At 45.8% G+C, this 23,527-nt stretch overlaps 1 protein-coding gene across 3 annotated transcripts in view; it reads left to right on the top strand.

Annotated features, from left to right (window-relative positions):
- The window catches only part of Stk39 (serine threonine kinase 39), a 266,876-nt gene that overhangs the window by 21,603 nt on the left and 221,746 nt on the right, over nucleotides 1–23,527 (top strand). The window contains exon 1 of one of the 3 annotated variants that reach the window (XM_008761922.4): nucleotides 11,826–11,941. Within the exon in view, the coding sequence (XP_008760144.1) occupies nucleotides 11,851–11,941 (91 nt within the window). The 5' untranslated portion in view covers nucleotides 11,826–11,850. 3 annotated transcript variants of the gene reach the window in all.

The following is a 23,527-nucleotide window of genomic DNA, read 5'->3' as shown; positions in this document are numbered from 1 at the left end:
GATTTCTCTTTATCACATTCAGTAGAGTTGACATGTTCTCAGAAAGTTACTCATTTCAAAAAAAGATCCCATTTTTGGTTTCGGATTAATTTCCATTACACTCTATCTTCTCTCCTTGAAGGGGCCCAAAACACGTAGAAATGTGATTATGTACAATATATTAACACCCATTTTCTTTCTCTTCATTAGTGTGGAGGTAAAAAGCAAATAATTTGTACATGTATTTAAAATTACTCATTACAAAGGTAAAATGGTGGCCAAGAGATTCGACTCTCGTAGGATGTCTTATTTTGTCATATAATCAAGAAAGTGTCGAGAAGACATTTCTCTATTCCAGGACTTTTGAGAACAATTCAGGCTGGCAAGTTCACCACCACCATCGCCGTCCCACCCCACCCCATAACCACCATCACCACCACAACCACCACCATCATCATCATTTTGAGTCAGGGTCTTGCAGTGCAGCCCATACTAGTCTCAGACTTGAACTCCTTGTCCCTTTCTCTCATGCTGATGGAATGATCTTTCCGTCAGGGATGACACAGCCATGCAGGGAGCACCCATGAGCCACCGACAAGACTGAGTAACGACCACAGCTATGTCTGAGACTCACTCACATAGGTGCTTGTGAGGGCTGATAGGATTGCCCTGATTTTGTAACTCGTGAGCCTGACTTAGGTGGTCTGTTGAAGACTACACAGCCAAGCCCAGCTGTGTATCTGGATTGCACAACTCTGACCCTTTCCAGGCTTCCTGTTGCCTCCCTGCTCCCCTTCACTCCCCTTTGCACTCCCAGCATTCTCCAACACTCAGAGCAAAGGGTGAGTTTATGGAAGAAAGGTATTCACGAAGTTACTTAGTGTAAGACAAGATCTTACTGTGTAGCTCTGGTTGGCCCGGAACTCACTATTTAGACTAAGTTGGCCTCAGACTCACAGAGATCCTCTTGCCTCTGCCTCCCACGAGCTAGTGCACCACTTTGTCACTACATGATACCCTGTGGCATGTGGACTTGAAACCTCGAGGACTTCCAGGGCTTCAGGCGTGGCTGCGTCTTTGTTGACCCCATGGTGCATTGTAAAGTTCAAGACCATCATATGGTTTTCGAGGTCAGAAGAATTAATGATCACGAATATATAGTGTATAATCGTGTATAGTAGTTAAAGTAATGATAATTGTGAGTAAAACAGAGAAGTAAGTGTGTTTCAGCTCTAGGATTTAAAAGCATCTGAGCTCTAATATTCAACCCTTCCAACTCAGACAGTTTACTGTTAGCCAGCCTTGTTTTGTCCTCGGCCTGTGGGGGCCACTACTGTCATATTTCCCCCTCGCTGTACTCTCACCTCAATCAGTTAATTGGAAATTCACTGACGGGAGAGTTCATTCTCAATAAACAGCACCTGCTGTGCAACTCTTCAACTAGATGAGGAATCTCTCCGAGCTTTATATTTTCACGATAACTTTTTACGTGTTTACCTAGTGTTTTAATATGCTTCTCTTATAACAGTTCAATAAGCTGTTTAACTTTGTCATGAATTGAAAGCAGTGGGGATGGACTTGCTTACGTTTCCGACTGATTTTTATATGACCTCAACTTAACTAAGCTGCTTTTCAGTAACAAGACACCCGTGGATGTCATAAGAGGATACGGAACCTTAAAAGTCCTCTCATCTCTTCTCAGTCATTCTGCCACCATAAAGCAGAAATCGCCCCACCCTGTCCTTTGTCTAAGTCAGTGGTGGGGACATTGGGAAGTAAAACAGAACAAACCAAACAGCACACACCCACTGTAAACCTGAATGGTAGTATTAATATGAAAGTGTTGACAACGTTGAAGGACATGGGATTCCAGCAGTGGGTATAAAGTTCACCCTAGAAGGGATTCTCCAGGAAGGAGAGGAAACCTCAAGGGATATGTAGTTCCTTCCCCACACTGAAGCAAGAAAGTCAACACAAACCTAAAAGAGAGAGAACTCGGGTTGGGGATTTAGCTCAGTGGTAGAGCCCTTGCCTAGGAAGCGCAAGGCCCTGGGTTAGGTCCCCAGCTCCGAAAAAAAAGAATCAAAAAAAAAAAAAAAAAAAAAGAGAGAGAGAACTCAAAGATGTCCCTATAAATATGCTCGTCACCCCCCCCCCCCCCCCGGCAGACAGTCTAGGATACTGGCGTGGTTGGGAACATGTTTCCCGGGCCATGGAACGAGCCTGAGAAAGGGCTTGGCATTCTTCATAAAAACCTGAGCAAGTGTGGACCAGCGGATAGGCAGAGACGTGGGTTATCCATTATCTGTTTATTACCCTTGCTACCTCCTGGTGATGTGAAGACAAGTCCTCTTTGGGTTCTGTCCTTGAAAAGCTTGGGAAGACTGAAGGAGAAAACAGACCGGGAAGTTCCAAGCTGGTGAGGTAATTCTCTAGTGGAGGTGTGTCACATTTAGAACCAGATTCCCATCTTTAAAGTCCTTCTGTTTTCCATGGACCTCATGTCCCATGACTACCGACCTGCCCTAAAAAGAGATTTCTAATTCACTTTGCAAAATTCTAGCCCCTGTGCAAAGTTTGGACTACGACAAGATTGAAGTGTGGGATAGGGCTGTTCCTTGAGCTTGGTAGTTCTGATCATACAGATGTCAAGGCTTACAGAGTGTGGGCATCTGTCTCTTGATTTGTGTGCATGGTAACACCATGCTTTTATCTCATAAACAGACGCCGAACTCTGAGACCATCGTTGTTTAAACTTTCAACAAGGAAGAGAAAAGATGAAAAGAAACCGTGTTTTTAAAGTGTTGTTCTTAGTAACTAAATTTGCCACTGTTCTAAGAAACTCATTAAGTGGCCACAGAATGAGTTTAATGGACTTGTGGATTTGAACCAAGGTATTCTGGTTGTAGTGGAAGTTTTTATTTCCCATTTTCCTCCTCAGTAGTGACTTTCCTGCTTGGGCAGAAATCAATAGCAGCTCATTACTATTTAATGAAGTAAATAATTTCAATGTAAAAGAAACAGACCCAGGAAACAATGGGTCTACATTCTTTCTGACCCTGTTTTCTAGATCAGCATTTGAAGTCAATGGTTCTTAGCTTTTATCAGGAAAAGAATGTGTAAGGTAGCCTGTTTTCCGTTTTACATTCTTTGGAGTGCTAGAGAATGAAACCTGGTGCTTCAGTGGGTGCTAGGAAAGCATGTTAACACAGACCTTCATCTGTGCATGGTGGCATGAAGAGAAGAAAAATCCTTTACTGCAGCTTGGGTTCAGCGTGTGTGTGTGTGCGCGTGCGTGTGCATGCGTGTGTACATGTGTGTCACCAGCTGGGAGGCAGCATGTATACTTCTTATCTCCTCTGTGTCACACCTGCAGTTCTGTTATCTCGCTCACTTAAAACAAAAGCTTTTCTTTTTTGAAACAGAGCAGAGAACTGGTGGGAACCAGATCTTCCCTTAGAAGTACTGACCTTTGTATTTTTTGTTTGTTTGTCTGTCTTTATTTGTTTTTGTTTGTTTGTTTATTTATTTGAGCAGCTTCGTTTTGGTCCAGCTGAGGCAGCTTGGCCTTTCCTTTGCGTTGTCATTGGCTACACACATCATCTGCTTGAGGGAAAAGTGCTGTGCGCTCGCAGATGAAACCTAGGATATTGAACTTGGGAGACAAATGTTTGCCCCTGAGCTGCGCCTGCAGCCCCAGCCTCATGCTATTTATTACACATACCGGCCAGTGAGGGAGCTGAAGCTCAGGGTCTAACAAAATAGACTACGCTATACCCAGTACACACACGTTTGCTTACATATACATATATGGGCTAGATTCCACGTGTGAGAGAGAACATGTTTTTTTTTTGTTTGTTTGGTTTTTTTTGTTTTTTTTGTCTGAAATTGTGTGATCTCACTCATTTTCCTTAAACAAACAAACAAAAAGAAACCTACATTTAACTTCAAATCTTCCTTTTGTAAATGAAATTGTTAGGTAGTTTTTCTGAGGTGTACTGTTTAGATTTAGGGACAAGGGGAACGCTAATATGGTGGAAGTGAAGATTCCAAACACTCTGGCTCTAAGTAAGCGTTTACTTAGTGTAACACTTGTATAGCCTGTGCGAGGCCCTGGGCATTGGAAGAAAAAAGTTGAAAGAAAAAAACGATCAATTTTTGCTCTTACCATTTTTTTTTCTTTTCTTTTTTTCGGAGCTGGGGACCGAACCCAGGACCTTGCGCTTGCTAGGCAAGTGATCTACCACTGAGCTAAATCCCCAACCATGCTCTTACCATTTTTGCTTGCAGTGCCTTTAGGAAAGCACACATTTTATCTGTGGGGACTTTTGGCTTTAGGGGTTGTGTTAAGTCCCTTGACTCAGCAAGAATGGGGACATTGACCCCAAAGTGAAGGGAGGGCTTCATCCTCTCCCTGTGCCTCCTTAACTTGTCCTGTTTTCCATATTGCCTCAGTGTGTGCTCTGTGAATTCTCTCATGTTTAGATTGGTTATATTGTTTTCTCATGTTAATGTTTATTATTTGGGTGAAATGTCTTTTAAATGTTCCTGCTAACCAGTGGCTTTGGTTTGTAAACTTGGGCCTGCAGACAATAGAGAGGCTGCTAGGCTGGGCAGCATCTCGGAGATGATTTTTTTTTTACACAGAATCGGTTGATTTGCTGTGTTGCACTCGGAGAGAAGGTCGGGAGTAGATGAAGGGAGCATTCTACAGCTAAGGTCGCCTGTATCATTGGTGTGGGTGTGAGCAGAAGGACAGGCACCTACTACACCTCTGTGACTTGGTAGGAGGGAAGTAAAAGAAGCTTCAGGAAAAACCTTTCCTTCCTCCAGAGATGGAGACTTTCGAGTGTGTCCCTAAAGCCCTTAATGTATCTGTTCTGTCCAAGACATTGACTGATAGATTGAAAGTCACGTGTAAAATTGCTTCTTGACCAAGATGGCGTTATATGCTGATTAACCTATCACAGCTCAAAAATCTCATAAAATCATGATGCACTCGGTGCACCCAGCCTAGTGCACACCATGGCTTAGCTACCCTGTGTAGTGTGGGGTTGGTTTCCGTCTTCATGGTCACACGGCCTGCTGGGAGCCAGGCTCACCACCGCTGCCTAGCTTTCAAGAAGGCACTGCATATTGCTGGAGATAAGGGGTGAGATAGAAATTAAAAAAAAAAAGAGGCTGGAGAGAGACACAGTGGTTAAGAGCACTGGTTGCTTTTCCATAGGACCCTGGTTTCATTTCCAGCACACACATGGCAGACCACATCTATTTGTAACTCCAGTTCCAGGGGATCTGATGCCTTCTTCAGGATTCCCGGTGGTCCTGCTACGTAGACATACATGCAGGCAAAACAGCCATACACAAACACATAAAATAAAAAAAAAATACCAGAAAATTTGCACGAGTTTCTAATGTGTGCATATCACTTTTGCACTGTAACAAAATAAAGAAGTTGTTAAGTGTAACCATTTTAAGCGAGGGACTATCTGTATGGGAAGTCTTCAAATCTGCCGAAGATATTCTCCCCACTTACTTACTGGATCTATCTGGGTCCCTAAGGAGCTTTGGGTGCCACACAGCACCACTGAGAAATGTTAAACTATCCAAATGCTTGTATATTTTTGTAGTGACTGTCAGTCAATGTGACGTTATTGGGCTGCTGTCACTTTTCTCCACATCTGGAGCTGCCAGCCATCTAGGAGACTTCTCTCCCAGGTAAGGAACATCAGTGGAAAAGGAGTAAGGAAGACCACCCCAAATGTGGCAGTGCGCTTGATTCCGTTTCAGATGTCTTTGCAACAGCAGGTCTCTGAGAGGCACTCATTGGCCGTAGAAGGTCCTGTCTGGTTATTTGGCAATCCGAGGCACCTGTGCTGTGAACATCTGGACTTTCCGCTGTTTAGTTTTAGCTCTTTACACCATATTTAAGCCCCCTGATGATCAGGGCACAGTCTGCGTTTTCAAGTAACCTTCCCTTACCCCTCTACAGTACTGATTAATGGCTCCTAGAAGGAAATGGGGCTCCCGTTTGCTCACCCTTGTTGCCAGTTTGCCAACGGCCTGGAATGCTATCATATTCTGTTTTAATTCTCCCATCCCAAGGTAAAAAAAATATGAATCCTCAAATTCAATTCAAACACTCACCCCAAATTTTGACTTTGACAGTTCTAAGGGAACTTACCAGCTTCCCTGTATTGCAACCACTTGGGTATAAATCCCCCCTTCCCCGGCCCCTTTTCTTCCTGGAGAATCCGAGTGCTTCCTGGGCCCTAAAGCTCGACTGCAGTGGCTTGATGTGGCTCAGGCACCTTGGTGATGATTTGTGGCATGGTGGCTGGGACAGCCATTTATCTTTGACTGTCCTATGGCCTTTGTGTCCGACCCAGGCTTTCTGTTCTCTCCTCAGTTCTAAACCTTCTAGTCTAGCTTGGTTTTTAACTTTCGAGGAGTTCGTAGGGGCGGCATCCTGTACTTTCCCTAGGAAACTCTGTTGCTTTTGACTCTGAGCCTTTCTATCCCACAGTCAGGAGTTTCTCTGAGTCAGGAGTTTGTTCACACTTTGGGTCAGCATTTGTTTGGAGAAGTGGGGTAGCAGAGGGGCAAGTCCCTGTGTCCTTCGCCTGTTACACTCAAGATGTATCTGTAACCACTGCTACTCCAGTGGTTGGACTTCCGGCAATTTCCCTGGGAAAGACAGGTGGCCTACGTGAAAGGGAAATTTCTCAGTGCTTTGCTTTTGGAAATTTTGTTGGCCTTTGCGGTTCCATACAAGTTTCTTTATAATTCAGACATTCACAGCAGGCTGCTGGTCCCTGTGTACAAGTGAGACAGTATCTTCTGCTGTTCCCCCCCAGACCTCCTGCAGCAGACAGCAGCAGCACTGACCACTGAGGGTTCAGAAGAGGAGCTTTGCTGGGCAGAGTGCAGGGCTCAGCAGTGACATCCCTCTCCAGTCTGTGTGGTCCTGTGTATCAGGGCTCCAGTGGGCAGATTCTTGTCAGGGATTACCATGCTCTTAATAACAGCGCGCTATAGCAGCTGTTTCCTCTGCACAAGTGCTTCTCAACCTTCCTGACTCTGCGACCCTTCAACACAGTTCCTCATGCTGTGGGGACTCCCAACCATTTCATCGTTACTTCATAACTGTGATTTCGCTGTTGTGAATCATAATGTAAATATCTGATACGTGTGATATATGATATATGACCCCCCCCCAAAAAAAAGGGATCTCAACTCACAGGTCGTGAACTCTGTTTACACCAAAGAGAGTGTAAGAGCTGGAGAGATGGCTCAGCAGTTAAGGGCACAGGCTGTTCTTCCACAAGATCCAGGTTCAATTCCCAGCACCCATGTGGTAACACACAACTGTAAGTAACTCCAGTCCCCGGGGATCCGATACCCTCATACAGACATAACAACAATGCATAGAAAATATATCTTTTTGTTATTTTAAAAGAGAAGAGTTTAAAGGGTTTGCTGCTAGTAAGCTGTCTTAACTAAACCACATGGGCAAAGATGTTTCCCGGATGTAAGTAGGTTCCTCCAGCTGGCTCTGACGCTCACAGACACACATACACTCCCAGGTGCATTTTGTGGCCAGTAAGGAAGTGATGATAAGTTCTGGTTCTTGATGAGAAGCATTTGAAATGTGAGCTGATGTGATTTCAATGTATTTGTCTGGGTCTGCATTTCTGCTGTTTAGGAAGGTGGTAGAGATTGGCATAGCACGTTAGACCAACCAAGCTCTCCCTCGCACCTTGAGACTGGCCCGTTTGTGACTCAGGCTTCCTAACTCAGGGTGAAGGCCCATTCTGTGTAATGACTGTCCACGGGGAAGTGAGGCTGTGGGAGGTGTTCCTCGTCAGATGGATCTGCTTTCAGACACTCTCCCGCGTCTCAGGAGAGAGGGATGGTTCTGAAAAACGAGAGCAGGGGTTAGGGATTTAGCTCAGTGGTAGAGCGCTTGCCTAGCATGCGCAAGGCCCTGAGTTCAGTCCCCAGCTCCGAAAAAAAGAAAAAAAAAAAGAGAGCAGCATTGAGTGCATGTCACTGACTTTGGCTCTGTGAGCTTACACAGGTTCTTTAGGCACTGCTTTGTGGAAATGCTGTCGGGCAGGCATGAGCAGGAGCGGCCTTATGTGACCAGGCATACCTGTTGCTGCTGCAGGCCCTGGGCTAGAGCTGAACTTAGCCCCATTCCCCAGGTGCCTCAGCTGACATCTGTCTTGGTCTGTCTATCCTCCCTCCCCGCCCTCCCTCCCACCTTCCCTCCTTGCTCTTCTCTTTGTGTGTCTTTGCAACCCAGAGTCTCCTACAAAGATAAGACACTACCAGCTGTCGGGTACATGTCGCTTTGGCTGGCTTCTTCAAAGGTTTGGTGGCTAAGGCAATGCCTCTGTGTACAGTGAGGGCAGCATGCTGGTCCTCACCGAGTCTGGAGTGTGCGGGGCCTTGACCTTGGCCTCCTCAGGAGACCAGAGTCCCAGGCTGTTCCTGAAGTGATCTAGACCTGAGGCCTGATGGGACCTGTATGCCTGTAGAAGGAAGGAGTCCCAGGAATGAACAATGGATTCCTTTGAAGGTGGTTTGTCACAGCTGTTTTGGAGGTGGTGACTCGCCATTTTATTAGACGGGCTTGCTTCACTGAAAAAGAAGGCATTTTTGCCCTATTCTTTCGATCCACCATACCCAGAAATTTCTTGCAGGAGGAATTCTGGGCCATGTTGAGGCAGCCAAGCAAACACTGCTTTTGTTGTGCAGGCACATGTCTGTTTCTGTCAAAATAAATTAAGTTATAAACTTGGAAAATGTTTTGTGACTTCTGTTTTAAGTATTTTGCAAGTAGAATAAACATCCGGACACAAACAACATCAAGTATAAGGAAAACAAAAATAAAAACCCAAGCCAGCCCTGAGATGGTTGACAGAAGATCCTCTCGCTTGTCGGTCCAGGTTGCACCATCTCTGGGTGGCCGAGTCCTTGCTACAGTTCTTTCAGGGATCTCTCTTTACCTCCCCATGTGGTCACCCTCCCATAGTTTCCTCCCCTGTCCAGCAAATTGGCTCCAGGAAGAAGGAAGCCCTTGAAAGGCCTATCCCTGTCAGAGCCCTGTTCCCCCTGTTCCTCCTCCGCACAAAGTCTCCCCCGACTTTGCTGATTTTATCCACGGTCAATGATCCTCTTTGTCAAGCTTATTAGAATTCTGTGTGGGTGGGATGCTATGTTAAAAAAAAAGTCATTGTGTTGTGGAACTGCCCAGTCCTTAGAGGTGAGGAGCCAGGTAGCCTTTGACACACAGAGAGAAGAGCTTCTCCTCTAGCCCCAGGGTGCAGATTCCCAGACCCCCATAAGCAGATGGAGAGCCTGCTCTGCCCCAGCCAGGTTTGTGGTCATGATTTCTACCCGCACTGTGATAAAGAAATAAAACCAAAAACCTTGTTTTAGCTTTCTAAACTGAATGTAAGTCTTTGCTTAGCCTAGAAGGGAGGGAGCATTTCCCTGGGTCCCTGACTCCACCTCCTTGTGTGATTCTTTCCAGCTGCCCTGTCTCCACAAATGTCAGATCTGCCTCCTCTGTCACCTCAAGGCAACTGACATTCGTGACTAATTATTTAAAAGGGCAGCTTTTTAGTTTATTTTGAGGAAAAGGAAATCCTTGAGAACTCGATTAGGTACACTGCACTTGAGCAGGTGACATGTTGTGTTTGGAGATCGGGAAACAGACACAGAACGTAGGGTTTTTAACACGGTAGTTGGAGCAGCCTGGAGCTCAAGGCCAGTTTCATGAACTTATAATACTGGCACTGTGTGTGGGTCCTCTGAACCAACTCCAGGCCTTTAAACTTGATCTAGACAGCCAAGCCAGGTGGTCACAGGGCTTAGGGAAGGGCCATCTTGATACAATGAACTCTTATCTAGCTAAATTTTTTTATCCTTCTCGTAAAAGTCAAATTGTATCAACTCCAGTTTAGAGGACTATAAAAGTGGTGTGTGTGTGTGTGTGTGTGTGTGTGTGTGTGTGTGTGTGTGTGTGTATGATGTGGTCATTTGGTAGTGACTTGTGGGAAAGGTTTGGGGATAAGGGATATATACAAACAATAAACCTCTTTTGAGCATAGGGTTTTGTTTTGGTGTATATGATTGCATACTGTTTTTGGGTCATTATGAAGTCCTTATGTGCACACACACATAAAGACAAGTGTAAAATGTCAAGGAAAGGAAGTTGAGAATGAGTACTGGTACTTCCTCAGGGCTGCCTGATTCAGCACGCTGCGTATTATGAATGGAGAGAGTGCCGTGTTTTCAGCCGAGAGTAGACGCGGTAAGCGGCAAACCAAAGACTAGAGTTGAATGACATTTATGTTTCTCTTCCTTTTCCGGGCAGCCAGTCAGCAGGTTCTTCGTCCCCGAGACTAGAGGTCCAGCAGCCCATGGCTAGTTCATGGCTCAGGGTTAACAGGGTCTGGTGGAGGCTTTTACCAGACGACATTTAGTCTTGTGATTTACCATCCTTTCCCTGGAGCCAGCCACTTGAGCGTTTCTGTAAGTGCTTTAGTCTGCATATACTCTTGTAAAATGTGTTGTTTTACATGTATTTTCTCCTGAGGCAAAAAGTCACAACAAAATTATCCCCGTTATCACTGCATCTCAGTGGCATTAGAGCGTTCACATGTTTTATAACCACTACCCTTCTCTCCTTCCCAAACGTGTTTTGTTGGTAGCACTACCCGCCCGTTCCTGTCACACAGTTGCTCTATGCCACCCTCTGCCAGAGCTTGGCAATCAGTAGTCAGCTTCCTGCTTCTGAGAACTTACCTGTTCTAGATCTTTCATATTTATGCAGTCATGCAGTATGGAACTTTGGTGTCCATGTTCCTATCTTATGTGTGTTGTACACATGCATGCATATGGGCCTGGTCTATGTGTGCGACTGTGCATGTGTGCACATAGAGGCGCTCATGTGTGCTCATGGAGTGCACATAGAGACATGTGTGCACATAGAAGCCTCGTGCTGACACCTGGAATCTTCCTTGAGTCTTTTCCCACCATACATTTTTTTTTTTTGAGGAAGGATCTTTTAATCAAACGCAGAGTCGGCTGATAATAGTTCTCTAGCCAGCTGGCCCCAGGGACTCCCCATCTCTCCTTCCTTAATATGGGACTGTGGTGGGCTGTTATGCTTACCCTAATGTTCTTGTGAATTCTGGGAATTCCAGTTTTGATATTTTTGCTCATACAACTGCTGTAACTGCTAAGCCTTTTCCACAGCCTGCACACATGTAATTTAAAGTTAACTTAGTTAAGGAATAATTTAGGCAGATAAAACATACAAACTTGTGTGTGTGTGTGTGTGTGTGTGTGTGTGTGTGTGTGTTCATGTGTATGGGTGCACATGTGACTGTTCAAAGCAGATGGAGGACAGGAATACCTCTGTTGTTTCTCAGGTTTTCTGCCATTTTTTTAAATCGTTATTGTTGACTTTTTAGGAAACGATTCATTTTTAGTTTAAAAATTTGGGGGCTGCACACATGCACGAACACACACACACACACACACACACACACACACACACACACACACACACTTGGAGTGTCTGCAGTGTCCAGGAGAGAGTGTCACGTACCCTAGAGCTAGAGGCTGTTGTGAGCTCTCTGATACGGGGGCTACTTTTCTTTGTGGTGCTAGGCCAGGAGCCGTGGCCCTGTGCGGAGGCTGAGATTGACAGCTACAGTGGAGACCAGTGCTGTCTTTTCCTGGTTTTATTTTTACATTTCTCAGAGTAAGCCACTTCCCCTCCTATGACTCGTGACTGATTTTAATTCCTCCACTGGTCTCTTCCTCCAGCCTTTCACCTCGACCAGCACAGCAATGGTGTTCCCTCTGGGGGTCCCTCTGTGGCGGGGAAGACCCCCTGGTCTGCTGTCTTCCACCTGCAGTTATTCTACAGTGTCCTGGAAGGGTCAGTGGAATTCTGAGGGCCTGGTGCCTCATCTGTGTGCTCTTGTACTAGTGTACGGAACTGTTAAAGGCTTGACTATTGCGTTCGTTTTGATTTCTAAAACAATTCTCCTGATTTTTATTTACTGAGCTATTGGGAAATTAGTTTATTTTTACTGCATTACATTTTAAAAATCATTTTTAAATATATTTATTAAATATGTGTGGGACAGAGACTCTGTGTGTGTGTGGGAGGTGGGGCGCATACAAGCTAGCAGCACTGTTCGCTGGTTGGAGGGGTGATGGCACGATATGTGTGGGAGTCAAGAGGACAGCCTGAAAGAACGCATCATGTTTTTGTCCCCATTTTGAAGAATGGGCTTCATTACACACTCATGATATCAACTTACTTGTGCACGCACCCCTTGCTGCTTTGACCTCTAAACTCTGGCTCCTTAGAGTTGAGCAGGACATGAGTACTGTGCCCCGTGCCTGAGGTGGAAGAGGTTTATCCAGGGACAGTTTAAGTGACTTCCTTAGGCAAACACTGCCTTGAGTCATTGGGCTGCTTCCCAGTGTTTGCCAAGCACAGGTATGAAGGTGCTCCTTGCCTTCCCAGCTGCTTCTCTTCCTGTAAAGGAAAGCACGTGGCCATCAAGCCGAGTCCAGGCTTCCCTCTTTCATCTCTGAGAAAATTAAGGGTCCAGTTTGAACTGAAAATTTGCCTCTCGAGGGTGCCATTCAGATTCTTTGTCACCGTTAGCTTGACCTGTGATGGTTCCTCTCCCTGGCGCCCAAACGTACAGCATCCTTAAGTAACTGCTCCAGTACCACTTCGGTGTGGCTTAGAGCAGCACCCAGCCTACTGCTCCTGCACTCAGGAGTGAGTGGGGCAGAGGGCAGAGAGGGAGGGTTTCAGATACCCAGTGGCTTATTTTCCATTTGTACAGTGACTGACGACTATGGGCTTCCTTTGATGAGTCACTTGATGACAGAAGACAGGATGCTCATGAACCTTTGTGAGGTTGGCACGTGGTTCACTGGCAGCTAAATGAAGAAAAGATCTAAGGGAAAGCAGACATCAGTACCAAGTCCCATCTTTAAGGTACAGATAGGTACCCTCAAATATGACTCAGAAATCACCCGGTTAGAGGTCAAAGATGACTTACGGGGCAGAACCACTAGCTTACCTTACTGTTCCCAGGGTTGGTGAACTTCGCATGAATTAGAGCAGAAGTAACTCTTGTCAATAAGCTACAGTTGTGTGCTGACCAATAAACACTTAACATGCTGTTTCCTCTTGACTCATGTGGCTGAAATGAAGCCCAGTCATTCTAATTGTAGCATGGACTTGTGTCTTGCAGGGACGCTGAGCAACCTCGAGGCGGTTAGTAACATTCTTGGGATGAGATAGGTGGGGCGAGATAGATAGCAGTCGTGTTTTGCCTTTTGAATGAATTGAAATGTAAGGGTTCTCTATTTGTTTTATATTTAGTTATGTGACTGATAAGTAATTGCAATTTTTTTAAGTTGATGTAGAGGAACAGAAAACTTAGTTGAGTGTGGTTACAGAATAGAAAATGGGTTAATTACACTTCATTCCCCCCTTTTACAGCTGTACACTGTCGACTCACCATCAGCGCTTTGAGGATGTTTTGTCTTGCTCTAGAGAAAGACTAGTGGAGTGGTCATTACATCATGGGGCCTTTTGTACAGTTTCCCTTCTGATAGGAAACCTTCCTTCGCGTTCCCATGGAAAACAAAGGAGAGATTAAAGGTTTGGAAGTTCACATTTCAGCCCCATTATTTGCAGGTGTGACACTTGGCTTAGTTGGTCCATAAACACGTCGGAGTGTGCGCCTCCTTTGTGTGTAGCCTGTGTGACCTGGGAGCTAGTTTTGAAATTAGCAGCACTGTAAGCCAGAGAGGGCTGAGGAAAGCACAGAGTACATTTTCTCTCACAGCCGCTTCCTGAGACAGTGCATGCTGGCCCCTTTCCAGGAAGGGTTAGAAAAAAAAAAAAAGAGGTGGTAAGTGACCTTTGAGGTGTACTTTTGATATTTGCATTATAATCCTGTGGGCTTATGCTTTTAATTTTTAAAGTCACTGGTGATATTTGTGAAGAGTTTCATTTTCCATTTTCTCTGAGTGGTGGCAGTATGACCGATTCCAAGAATGTAAAGCAAGTGTAGGAGCTTATCCCACCTACCCTGATGCCCTTTGCAGGATGGGTGGGGATTGAGACCCCTCCCTGACCAGCCCCAGTAACATTAGTTACTTAGCATAAGAGGAAGGCTTCAAAGTTGAATACAGTTGAATATGTAAGTCAGCATTTCATGAATAAGTAATCATCCCCGCCCCCCCGGACACACACAGAGGATGCTTTCCTTGTGTGTGGTCTTTTTATGTATTCTATCATCTCTTTAAAATCATCTTTTGCTTGGGACTTTTATCTCTGTAAATAACAAGTTAGCACATCGTGTCAGAGCATTTGGTTCACATGGGCCTGGAGATGCAAAAGGGGGTGGGCAGAACCCAAGATACAGGGGTTCATGAAAGCAAGAGGTAGGTAGGCGTCTTTGGACTTAGGTGGAAGAAGGTGGAGGTGACATTAGATATAGTTGTGATGTGCCCAGGATGGCCACTAGGCTTGTTGTGTTGGCCAGGATAGGTTGCCTGCAGTGCGGTCGCAAATAGCCCTTTAGTCACAGGAGTTAAACCAGCACAGGCCTGTGGACCCTGGAGATGTCCTTCCTGCAGCAATTCAGGTAGCCTCCCTCTGGTCTGTTTCTTTCTTCTGACTGTGTGCAGAGGAGCACCCATATTGCTCACAGGTCATTAGCTGGAGCCAGTCATGTGACCTTGCCTATCATGGGACGGGGCGGAGCTTCTATGCACAGGAAGAGCTGTGCACTGGGAATGCCTTTTCCGTGTATCTAAGTGAGAACTGGGATCTCAGCCCTTAGACTGGAGCTGGAGATGAGAATTTGAAAGACATCAGAGACAGGGAAGGGAATGGTAGAGCAGATTATGAATGGGGACGTCAGCTCTGAACGGTTGGTTTCCCTGGCAGGGTCTTCTCTGTATAGCCTTCTTCACAGCCTTGGCTGCGTAGTATAGTCCCTAGAAAATCGTGAGGGCTGCAGTGCTGATGCCCAAGTCAAAGAATCTGTTGGCCCTGCCGTTGGTGATTGGCACACAGTGTTAACACTGTTGGTCTCAAAGTACAGTTGCACTCGCTCCCTTGAGAGTGCTGCAGTCCTGTGGGTTAGCCGAGTACGTCTTAACGATGATAGGTGGGGTTGGCCAGAGCTAAGGTGGTGGGCGAACAGGTCAAGTGCTAATGAATCTTATGTCAAGGGTCTGGGGGCAGTTTGCTTATATGTTTCTTCATATTAAACGTCACCAAGATCTCTAGTCCCTTTTTAAAAATATTTGTGTGTTTGTTTTTAATACACATATGCATACACACACACACACACACACACACACACACACACACATGCGGAAGTCAGAGACCAACTTTCTTAAGCCCATTTCTTCCTTCCGCCGTCTTTTGGGTTCTGGGGTTCAAACTCCAACCACCAGTCCTGCAGGGCCAGCACTTTTCCTCACTGAGCCACATCCTTGGCCTGTGTTGTCTCTTCTTTCAGAACACGCATTGCTTTTCCTCGACACCAGAATATCTGTGTAGCTCTGCTTCGGTCTGTAAGTCGTCTACAGAGCAGAACCCTTCTGGGTCAGAGACTGAGCCAGGTTCTGTAGTCTTCCCTACCCCAGTTCTCCTGCTCCTCTTTTCCCCACTCTCCTTCCTGTGTCCTCTTCCTCAAACCCTGCTTGCTAAGGCATGGCCTTTGGGAACCGGCCCAGCTTGGAAACCTTCCCGGGAGCAGCTGTTAGAGACACTGGGCAGTTCCTTCTTCAAGCCTTTGTTCTACCATGTGACGTGGGGCTGAGTAGTTATCTCAGGGTTGTTAGTACAGGTTGTGTATTCCTTATCCGAAATGTGTGGGAACAGAAGGCTTCAGATTTTGAAATATTTGCATAGACTTTGCCATTGAGGAAAGCTAATTTACCAACCCATTTCGATTAAGTAATGTATCAGTGACTTTGCCAAATTTAGTAATTTATGCAAACCACTGCACACAATAGCTGGTATGTTTTAATTACTCAGTGAATGCTAATTACAATAAATGTCATTGTTTTGACTATTTTTTTCACTGATTATTTTATGAAAGTTTTTTGTTGTTTCTTTTTTATGGAACTAGGAACCAAATCTAGGCTTTGCACATGCCAGGTGAATGTTTTACCACTTAAATTTCCTCCCCTGGAGGTGAGAACCAACAATAGCGTTCCCTGGGGTTGGTTTCAGCACTCAAAATTCTTTTTCTTTTAAGCATACATTTTGTTTTGATGGCAAATCAACAAATGCTGATTTAAAAAAATAGATTAAAAAGTATAAATGCATGAAAAGTAAAACTCACCTGTTAGCCCATTTTCAAACTTTCACAAGATAACAACAGTTAATACTTTGGTACCTATTCTCACAAACTTTGCATTATGGCCATAGTCTTTTATACCCTGTAATTCTTATTTAACATATTTTCCTTTTGGACCATTCTAGGATAGAGTAATGCTACTTGCTTTCAGAGGTGGTGCATGGTGCTGTACACCTTGAATCGCAGCACTCGGGAGGCAAAGGCAGGTGGATCTCTGTGTTCGAGTCCCAAACTAACAAATTAAAAAATTGCTTTTGGTATTGTTTCTTGAAAATTCCAAGTATGTGGTAAAGTTGGAATAATGTAGAGAGATCCATATATCTGTCATCTGTCAGTCCGTCCATCCATCCATCCATCCATCCATCCATCCATCCATCCATCCATCCACCCCCTTTTTGTGATGCCAGGGAATAAAAAGTGACCACTTAGACCCAAAGGTTGCTCCTGGCTCAGCTCCCCAAGTAGCTGGGACTATAAGCACAGGGTGCTTGTCTAACCACTGTAGACATCTTGCTGCCTGGTGAGCAGGGAGCTTGGCCTGGCTGGTAGGAAAGGCCCTGCTGTGGTTTCAGTCAGCCTGTAGTTGGGGAGTTGATTCCAGGGAATCCTCTGGACTCAGGCTCTGCATTCCTCTCTTGCTTTAGCCTCTGGTTCCCTGGACAAGGAAACGGGGAATTGTTGCTTGATTACTTCTGTGACTTCCCCCTTGTTTGTGGCTTGAAGAAACTCCCCGGTTCACCTGGTCCCTTTTGAATGACAGGTTCATTCTTTGCCTCAGTTTGGTCATAATTGTTGGAGGGCAGGAACCTTGGCCGGCACAGAAATACCTCCGGCTTATGTCACTCCAGTGACTATTTCTAAGGTTGCCCCAAGGTGCCTACCGGCAGGGCGAGACCAGGTGTGGCAGACTTACTTTGTGTACAGTTCTCGGCAGGGCACCTGTGCTGTACCCAAGGACAAGTGGCCTGTGCTCCTTAAGCCCTCAGAATCCCCTGGGCTGCTTCTACTCCAGGCGCACCTGGTGCCTTTCACAAGCTTTTTAAGAACACACATCTGGCCCGCAGGCTTTATGGCCTCTTGCTGTGTTTCAAGTGGCTGGAGGCCCCTGGTATAGAACAGGCCCTGTTGTCTCCACCCCTCTTTCCCACGTTGTTTCACATTCCAGGGTGTTTAGTCTCAGTATCACGTCAGCACCCTGGTAGGGGCCTCCGTTTGACACTGCTGATACCCCTGGCGTGTTCTTTCTCACCAACTCAGCTTTGACTCTGTAGAGCACCTCACAGGGCTAAAAACGCCATTCTTAAAACTGTCGACATCACCACCATTGTCACCATCGCCATCGTCATCATCGTCATCATTGGCTCCATCTCCTTTGTTCTGTTTCTGAGTATGTTTGATTCTTGGCCACCTAAAGCAGATTGTCTAAGATCTGGATCATGTACATTTCTGGACTGTCCCCTCAGATAATTTCAGTCCTCAATGAATGTTGGTACAAGGAACCAGTGTCTGGCCAGTTCTGCATTCTGTTTCTCTTCCCTCTTTCAGGGAGAGCCCCTCTAACTCTCAGGCTCTTGGGGGAAAGGGGACTGGTCCCGATTGTTCTCCTGTACGCGCTGGGTATGTTTGTTCATTTCAGTAGACACTTTCGGGTCGACACAAGGTGCAAAGCAAGGGACCTGCTGCTGGCCTCTAGTGGTTGAAACGAGATGCCATTACACCTCCTGTAACATCCAGGAATAAAGAATTAAAAACTGGGTTCATCAGTAGTGCTGGGTTGATAAACTTACACTACAGATAGAAGTCCCTTTGTGAAACTCTTCTGTTAGTGGCTTCATTTAACGCATGAAGCAGTGCTCCACTGTTTCCCTCCCAGGAAGCTCGTCACCACAGCCAGCCTGAGGACCCATGCATTAAGTGGGTTATTTGGAGGCAGATAGGAAAATGTGCGCACACCATCTTCTGCGCATGACCATAGCCGCCTAGCTTCATCTTAGCTAACTAATTAGATTCGTCTTCCAGCCTCTTTTCTCTTTTCCATTGCTGTGTGCTGAAGTTGTTGATGCCCAGTCTTGAAGCACTATCTGTCGAGGCAGTCCTTCTGTCTGTCAGGTAATCCTTCTGCCTGAACTTCTCAAGCACATAGAACTATAAACCCGCATGATATGTGCAGGGTACTTTTTGTTTTTGAATCTCTAGGTGTTTTTCTAAACTTTTATATATTATGTCCCTTACGATCTTAGTAACTCAGTTCATATGCATCCTTCTTGTGGTCCAGCCACTTGTGCCTAGGACTTGGGTAGATGGAGGCATCCTTGAGGTGGAACTGGGTACATCATGGCTGACTATAGGTGGACAACCACTAAATAAACAAAGAGGCAGTTCCTTCTGCATTTGAGAGGGGTTCACGCGGAAGGAGGACTTCTCCATGTGCCAGAGGGACCTAGATACAACTTTTTACTAGGCCACCTTTGAAAAAATTGAACTTGGGCCTAGTTTTGTCAGGCACAGAATGGGGTTAAGCCACTTCTAGAATGGATGGGTGAGCGTGGTGGGGTAAACCATGTCTAGACTTGGTGTTTTAACACGATCTCTGTTGAAGCTAGTCATAACGTCTAGTGATGACAGTGCACCTGAGGAAAGTCTCCGGGCGCTTGCTCCGAAGGTGAGCTTCTCTGACTCTTCTCCATCGGGAGTGAGAGCAGAGAACAGTTTGTCCTCATTAGATGTGCCTTCCTCATCCCAACTCATAAAGCCGTCAGCCAGTGAACAAGGGCAGAGTCTCCCCTTCAGGCTGTATCCTTAGAGACTGTGTCTGGGAAGTTCTGCTCGAGGTGAAGATGGGTCTTTCTCAGGAAGCACAGTGGTCTTGGAGCAGGAGGTTAACAAAAATGGATCAGGACTGCTGGCTCTCTGGTTCTCCAGTGAAGTGGGGTTTCCACCTGTCCAGGGGGCCTTGCCTCCTCCTAGTTGTCTTCTCTTTCTCTGAAGCCATTTTTCAGTGCTGTCTCTGCAAGCATACAACCCCTGTTGTCTGATCCTTACTTTGAATGATGACTAGAGATTTCTTAGGATTGGACGGTCTTCCTGGAACATGATTTTGACTCTGTATTCTAAGAACCCTTTTGAGAACCAGAGCAGGAAGCCCAGCTAGACAAAGGTCCTTGTTCACTGGTTGATGGCCTTGAGATTTGGGGCGAGGAAGGGTCAGGGTGCAGGGAGGTGACATTTGCTTTCGGAGGTCTGGAAAGGCTCTGAGAGAGAGGGTGGAGTTTCTCTCAGCTCCCAGCTACATTCCTTTAGGACAGCAATGGAAGTGCTTACGTTCCACACACTAGTAAACGGTTTGTGTATAGTTTTTCCTCATCCTCCACTGAATTAAGCCTTCGGACCAAGGATCTAAAATTGTTACAGCGGGAGCATTTTGAGATGTTTCCTTTTACACAAGGCTGGCTTTCTGAGTGGACCCTTGATGGCCAGAGGTTGCTGACTCTGAAATGAGTGTTCCTAATTTCCTGTCATAAGGACAAAATAAACAGTCCAGGCTTGCCTATAAATACACACCAGTGCCTCTCTGTGCTAGCACTCTGGGCCTGTGTGTGTCCTCAGAGGTCTCTCTTTTCATGGGATCTGTTCCACCCACATCTCTCTGTTAGGCATGGCGTCTCCTTGCCAGCTATGTCTTGGCCTCTGCCATGTGGGCTATGAGGCAAACATATTTAAAGGGAAAACCTGGGATGGAATTTCCATCATTCAGTTAAGAAATGAAAAGGTCAGCTGGGCAGTATGGCTGGAAAGGTGTACACCCTAGAAAGGGGCCGCTACAGTTCAGCATCTTGTTGAAAGCTCTCCTCCCCTGCAGACTCACTTGAAGTCCCTCTCGGTTGAGTTTAATGAATTTTAGGCTGTGCAGACAAACCTTAGAAATCCCAGGTAAAACCTGTCAACTGAAAAGTCGTAGTATTCTGAGTTGCTATTTTACAACCCATACATTTAAGATATATGTCAAGTAATTCTTAGTTTCTCTGACTTAATAAGAGATTGTTGTATCTGGCAATGCCACCCACACGGCAGAGGCCAAGACATAGCTGGCAAGGAGACGCCATGTCTAACAGAGAGACGTGGGTGGAGCAGATCCCTGAGCTCTTTGAATTTTAAGTCAAGGGAGGGTCATATAATTCAGTTTAATTGATACAAAAAGAGAAATGTCTAGTTTAAATGGTACTGAAACAGGATCATCTATTTAACCAGATAGACTCCTTATTGCCCCTTTAAACTCACGCATCCTCTGAGGATGTGAGTTTTAAAATTGGGGATGAATTGAGAGAGTGGTACAGAATACACATATTTAATATTTAATGTGTGCTCACTGCTAAGACGACTGGTTAGTGCAGTGCCCCCTTCACCATCCTTCTTTTTAGATATTTTGATATATAGCCTTTGGCTCACGGATTTATACACTTACTCAGGGCTGGGGACTGATCCCAGCGCCTTCTACTGGCTAGCCAACACGTCTCTCACGGGCTACAACCGCATCCCCCGTATAGACACATTTTTACATGATAATCTTAAGAAGCAAAGGTGGGTGGAAATTAGTTTTTGGTCATTTTTGGTATTGTGGTTCTTGCAGAAGATGGTTGGGATATAATTCAGGTCACATACTACTCTGGGATTTAATGTGACATTCAGATACCCGATGGCCTAGACATTTCCAAGGCACTGCTAGAGTTTAGTTGTTTCTGACACGGTTCGATATGGCAGGATTTTAGCTGTGTGAAGATTCTGGCTGTCCTTTGAGTTCAGAAGATTCAGAAAATCTGCATCATTTTAAAATTAAAACACAGGTTCCCATTTCCTGTCGCACAGGATGTTGTCACAGAGCCCCTTAGCATGACACTGCTCCTCCAGTGGCTTTGAAATAGGAGTGTGTGCCACGCAGCAGGACACGGCTCATCTTTCCAGGATGGAGTCCAGGTTCTCCCGAGGTAACATCTGATCTGTGGATAACCACCGCTTCCTCCTTCAGATGTTCTCCAGAATCAGCTGGACTCACAGGTTCAAGTAGGCTGAGAAAAGGAAGGGGGGAGAACATGCTGCTGGTCTCTCAGATGAGGGGATAGAGGCATGACAGGCTGCTGCTGCTGGCCTCCTCTCAGACAAGGCTATACATTTCACATCCTCTGAAGGGTGGAATTCCTGAAGTTGTCAAGGCAGGGAGAGCTGCAGCTGGTCCCAGAGCCCCTGCTGCGTTCAATATTGCCCAGGCTCCAGTGTTACAGGGAGGAATCGGGAGGCTCGCTGCTGTAGGGACTAAGTGAGCACGTGATCTCCCTGTGTGCCCTGAGCTACGAGACCCTAAAGCTCACCTCTCTACCAGCGACATCTGTCTGTGTGTTTTAGGTATAGTTCGGAGTTTATCAACCACATGTTCGTGTATCATGAGCTAACTGAGAACTTTCTCTAAGATATTCAGGGAGACCCGTAGACTGTTGCTGACTGCTTCTCTAGCCAGTGAATACAGCCGTGATGGAACTACGGTGTTAAGAGAACAAGAGATTCCTTCTCAGTTTCTGTTCTGTCCTCACATTATAAATACATAAATAAATAAATAAATAAATAAATAAATAAGAAGGAAGAAGAGGGGAGGGGGAGGGGGAGGGAGGATAAGGGGGATATTTTCTGGTGTAGGTTCACCTGACTTCCTGCTGTGTGTTGTGAGTTAGGGCAGTCTCCCTTGTGAATAATCTCCAAGTGAAATTGACTGACTTTTCTACACTCACTTGGCTTGGCAAATCATTGACAGATAAGTGATTTTACAAGTGAGTTGGTGACTCACCAAATAAGGTGGCTGTGTGAAAGCCTCGGAGCTTGTTCACTTGGCGCCGTTTGAGCATTTGTCCGCATCAAAGGCGGGCCATCCCCTCTCGGGTATTATGTCACACTGAGATAAAGACCAAGTCAAGGGCCAACGGCAATAGTTTATGGCTTGATAACATGTTGGGCATGCCACACCACAGTGTGTGTACTTAGAGACACACAGTACAGATGTGGAAACTATGACCTCACTATTGGCAACAGCAGGATATAAACTCACAGTTGTGGATATATGTGGGAGTCCCATGAGTGTGAGTGCGGGCGAGTAAGTGTAGAGACACAATATGCCGCCATGGTGGGATTTTTAATGGGATTTAAAAAAAAAACGTCGTTATTGTTTAATACAGTTGTGTTTTTAGTAAAGAAAGGGAATAAAGAGAGAGCTTTCTGTCCGATAGGTATTTCCTTTAAGCCTCAGGAAGCATTCGATGGGAAAAGACCTGTAAATGTGAAACATTTAAATTCCGTCTTTTGGTTTTCTGAAGGCAGTGCAGTCATCTGGTCCCCTGTAAGAAAGATGGGGCAGTTCTTCTCTCTGAAGGAACTCCTAATGTGTGGAAATGCGTCTTCCTCTGCCTGACTCTTCTTACTCGGTATTTGGGAGATGGTGGTCAGCTGGTTTCCACACTCTGTCCTCCAGCCGTCAGTTACCGTTATATGTGAGATTGGAGGCCATTCAAACAATGTGCATGCCGTATAGATTTGTCGTCTGGAGCAGGATGGGCCTAGCTTGTTGACTGGACCAGAGTCTGGGGAAGGACGGAGTGAATAGCAGATATTCATATATCTAAAATGCAGTGGTGGCCCACAGAAACAGTGATTACGTGATCTGTTTCATCCCAGCACGCTTTTTTCTGAAGCTGTCTTTCCAGTCCACCATCAGCAAATGCCATGACTTGGGATCCAGATGCATCCCCAGTCAGCCACTCTCTTCCTCTGCCTGGCTGTCTGTACACATGGCATGCCACCCTCTGCTGCAACACACGCAGCAACTCCGTAATCCATCACGCTCTGTCAGACTGTATCATGTACAACCTCGTCTCCATGCAGGACCCCAGAGCGACCACCGCCAAGTCTAAAGCAGGTCTCGTCCTTCTTACACAGTGCCTTGAAGCTTTCTTTGTTTTCATGGCTCCGTGTGTGCTGTGTCCTGTGTCCTGTGTCCTGCCTGCCCACCCAGCCATCTTTCCTACCTGTCCTTTCACCGATAATCTCCACGTCACCCGCGTCTCTGTCCC

This window comes from Rattus norvegicus, chromosome 3 (genome assembly GCF_036323735.1).
Source record: "Rattus norvegicus strain BN/NHsdMcwi chromosome 3, GRCr8, whole genome shotgun sequence".
Taxonomy (NCBI): Eukaryota; Metazoa; Chordata; class Mammalia; order Rodentia; family Muridae; genus Rattus; species Rattus norvegicus.
This window is presented reverse-complemented; position numbering and strand designations above follow the sequence as displayed.